Here is a 2,998-nt window from a genome sequence, read left to right on the forward strand (position 1 = left end):
GTGCCCTGTGTAGAGGTAGCAATCAAAAGGCCTGGGTTCGAGTCTCGCTTCTGTCAAGGCTTTACTGTGTATTCCCAGGTAACCCCTTCTGCCGCTGAGCCTTGCCAGTTTTCTTAATCTGGAAAATTAAGAGGTTAAGAGGTTGGGCTTGTGATCCTGCAGTTATGGGGGCCTAAACCTCTGGCCCCCCTACTCCACCTTCTGGTCCGTGCAGGCTTGGCCCCAGTCAGCCCCAAGACTAAGCGTAGGGCAGCCAAGACCAGACCGTTTGAAAAGCGCCAAACACCCCGCTCCCAGACAGAGCTCAAAGCCGGAGGCGCCGGCCTGAGGCCCAAAGGGCGGAGCTCTGACAGGGGCGGGGTTGAGGCCTCCTGGAGGGGCGGTGCGGCCCGCCCAGGAGCGTCTCATCCAGCCAATGAGAGCCCTGGACGGGGGCAGCCCCGCCTCTGGATATAAGAGGGCGCCGAGTCCGGGGGCACGACGCGGAGGTCTAGCAGCCCGACTGTGTAGGTGTGCAGGGTCATTTCAGCCCTGAGCTGGGGTGCACAAGAGCTCTGAGTTCGGTGTGTCCTGGGCTGCGCAGGAGCACGGGTCGGGTTCGGTTTTCCTTTGCCCGGCTGAAGTGCGGAGAAGGCAAGGGGCTCGGATCCCTCGCTGCAGAGGAACAGCTGGCCGGGACCCGGGGACGCCCGCCCTGACCATCGGCCCGCCGCCGCCGCTGCCGGCAGTCGGCCCGCCGTCATGGCCGACCACCTGATGCTCGCCGAGGGCTACAGCCTGGTGCCGAGGCCGCCGTCTGCCGCGCCCGCCTATGGCCCTCACGCGCTTCGGACGCTGCAGCCCTACTCGGGCCCGGGCCTGGACAGTGGGTTGCGGCCGCGGGGGGCTCCGCTGGGCCCGCCGCCGCCTCCACCGGGGGCCCTGGCGTACGGGGCCTTCGGGCCGCCGCCTGCCTTCCAGCCCTTTCCGGCCGTGCCACCGCCGGCCGCTGGCAGCGCGCACCTGCAGCCCGTGGCGACACTGTACCCGGGCCGCGCCACCGCGCCCCCCGGCGCCTCGGGAGGACCTCCGGGCCCGCAGCCGGTGCCAGGCGCCCCGGCCCCGCCACTGCTGCCGCCCGCGCACGCCCTGGGAGGCATGGACGCCGAACTCATCGACGAGGAGGCGCTGACGTCGCTGGAGCTGGAGCTCGGGCTGCACCGCGTGCGCGATCTGCCCGAGCTCTTCCTGGGCCAGAGCGAGTTCGACTGCTTCTCGGACTTGGGGTCGGCGCAGCCCGCCGGCTCGGTGAGCTGCTGAGCGAGGCCGGGCGCCTGCCTGCGTGCCCGAGAGAAGGAGGCGGGCCTGCCCGCCGGACTCCGCACCCAGCGCCTGGACCCCGCACGCACCCTCCGTGAGGGTGGAGGCAGCAGTTAGTGCACCAGAGCCGACGCCGGGCTGGGACGCCTGGCCTCACTCCAGGCCCTGCCTCCTGCAGAATGACAGTTTGGGTTCATCACTGCCCCGGAGCCTCAGCGGTAAAGTGAAGGGGACTGGACGCCCCCTTCCGGACTCCCAGTTCTTAGATTCTGTGTCCTCTCCTCTCGGACCCTCCCCCGCCCCAACCCCCAATCTGAGCCATCCCAGGCCTCTGCCTGATTCCCCCTTTCCTTGTGCAAACCACTGTGGTAACTGGGTGCCTGGAGCCGCCCACCCGCCAGGCCCCCACCCCGCTGCCTGGGCCCTGAGGTCGCTGGGCCTCCCGCCCTGGGGAGGGGCAGAATGTACAGCCCTCAGCCCTGCGGAGTGGAGCAATACCCCATCTGCCCTCCAGCACCACAATAAAACTGGGTCACTTTCCAGTCTGGTGTTTTCATTTCCTTATAACTCCAGCTATATTTGTCTTCTAGAGTCCTGAGGCTGTTGGAGGCCCTGGGTGGGATGGAGGACACAGCCCCTGGCAGTGGTCAGGAGAGGAAACTGACAGTTTCTTTCGAAAATATCTGCGAGTTGTGCAATTGTTATGTCATAATCTGGAAGGCAGAGGCTGCCGCCACTGCGTGGCAAGGTAACCCAAAGGCACCACAGACGGACTTCCCGGCTCCTGGGAGGGGTGAGGGGAGCTTGGGGGTGCTGCCCTCACTGTTTGCTCCGCATGGAGGCTAGAGGGGAACGGGGTGTACCTGAGGGTTCAGGTTCTGGCTTTGAACCAGAGCTCTCTCTCTTGTTCAAGACACCATCCATTGAGATTTCTGAAGCCATTTCCTCAGAGACAGATGGGCCCGGTCTTAGGTGGTTGTGAGGGTCACATGCAATGTGAGGCCTTTAGCACAGTGCAGGACACCCAGGCAGCCCTCAGTAAACGATAATGATGATTACTCTACAGTAATAATCACGCCCTTCAGGAGTCACAGTCCAAGTGGCGGTAGAGGGTGACAGGCCTGGAAATCAGCTCATCTTGGTACAAGAGCGGGATGAGGACTAAAACATAGGTAGGATGGCCCAGTGGGCAAACCCAGAGGAGGACGTGGTTTCAGCTGGTGCAAGGGGTCAGGTCAGTTCAGGTTTCAGGGAGCCAGTGGTATTTGATGTGGTGAGAAGAGCCTTGAATGATGAGTACGTCTTTAGGACTTGGAGAAGATGGCATGCACGTGGAGAGCCCACTCAAAGGCAGGGAGGCACACAAGTTCAGGGCCTGTACGGGAAGGCATGGGGTCTCTAGAAAGGTCTATTGGCTTTACGGGGACTTTGGGAGGTAGGCACAGTCCCTGTTCTACAGACGAAGGATGTGGTGCTGGCCCAGACCTGGTAGCATGAGCTCTTGGCCACCCTCTGCTATTGCCTCTCTCTGGAAAGATCCCTAGGTGCTTCAGGGGTGTGGAAGAAAGGCAGGAAGAGAGGAATGGAAAGCATGGAGGAGAGGCTGAGGACCAGGGCAAAACAAGGCAGTGGGGCTGGAGAGGAGAGAATGAATTCCAGAGACTCTGTGGAGAGGAACATGGAGCTGTGACCTTCTGTG

General features: G+C 62.9%; 1 protein-coding gene across 1 annotated transcript; it reads left to right on the forward strand.

The window, feature by feature from the left end:
• Positions 1-459: 459 nt before the first annotated feature.
• CITED4 (Cbp/p300 interacting transactivator with ED-rich tail 4) lies at positions 460-1,841 on the forward strand. Its single transcript, XM_027108940.1, has one exon. It carries the CDS (start codon positions 742-744, stop codon positions 1,297-1,299), a length of 558 nt encoding a protein of 185 aa, XP_026964741.1. The 5' UTR covers positions 460-741; the 3' UTR covers positions 1,300-1,841.
• Positions 1,842-2,998: the final 1,157 nt, after the last annotated feature.

Source organism: Aethalodelphis obliquidens, unplaced genomic scaffold, assembly GCF_003676395.1.
Source record: "Aethalodelphis obliquidens isolate GAN/ISIS:26980383/991018 unplaced genomic scaffold, ASM367639v1 scaffold9, whole genome shotgun sequence".
NCBI classification, from domain to species: domain Eukaryota; kingdom Metazoa; phylum Chordata; class Mammalia; order Artiodactyla; family Delphinidae; genus Aethalodelphis; species Aethalodelphis obliquidens.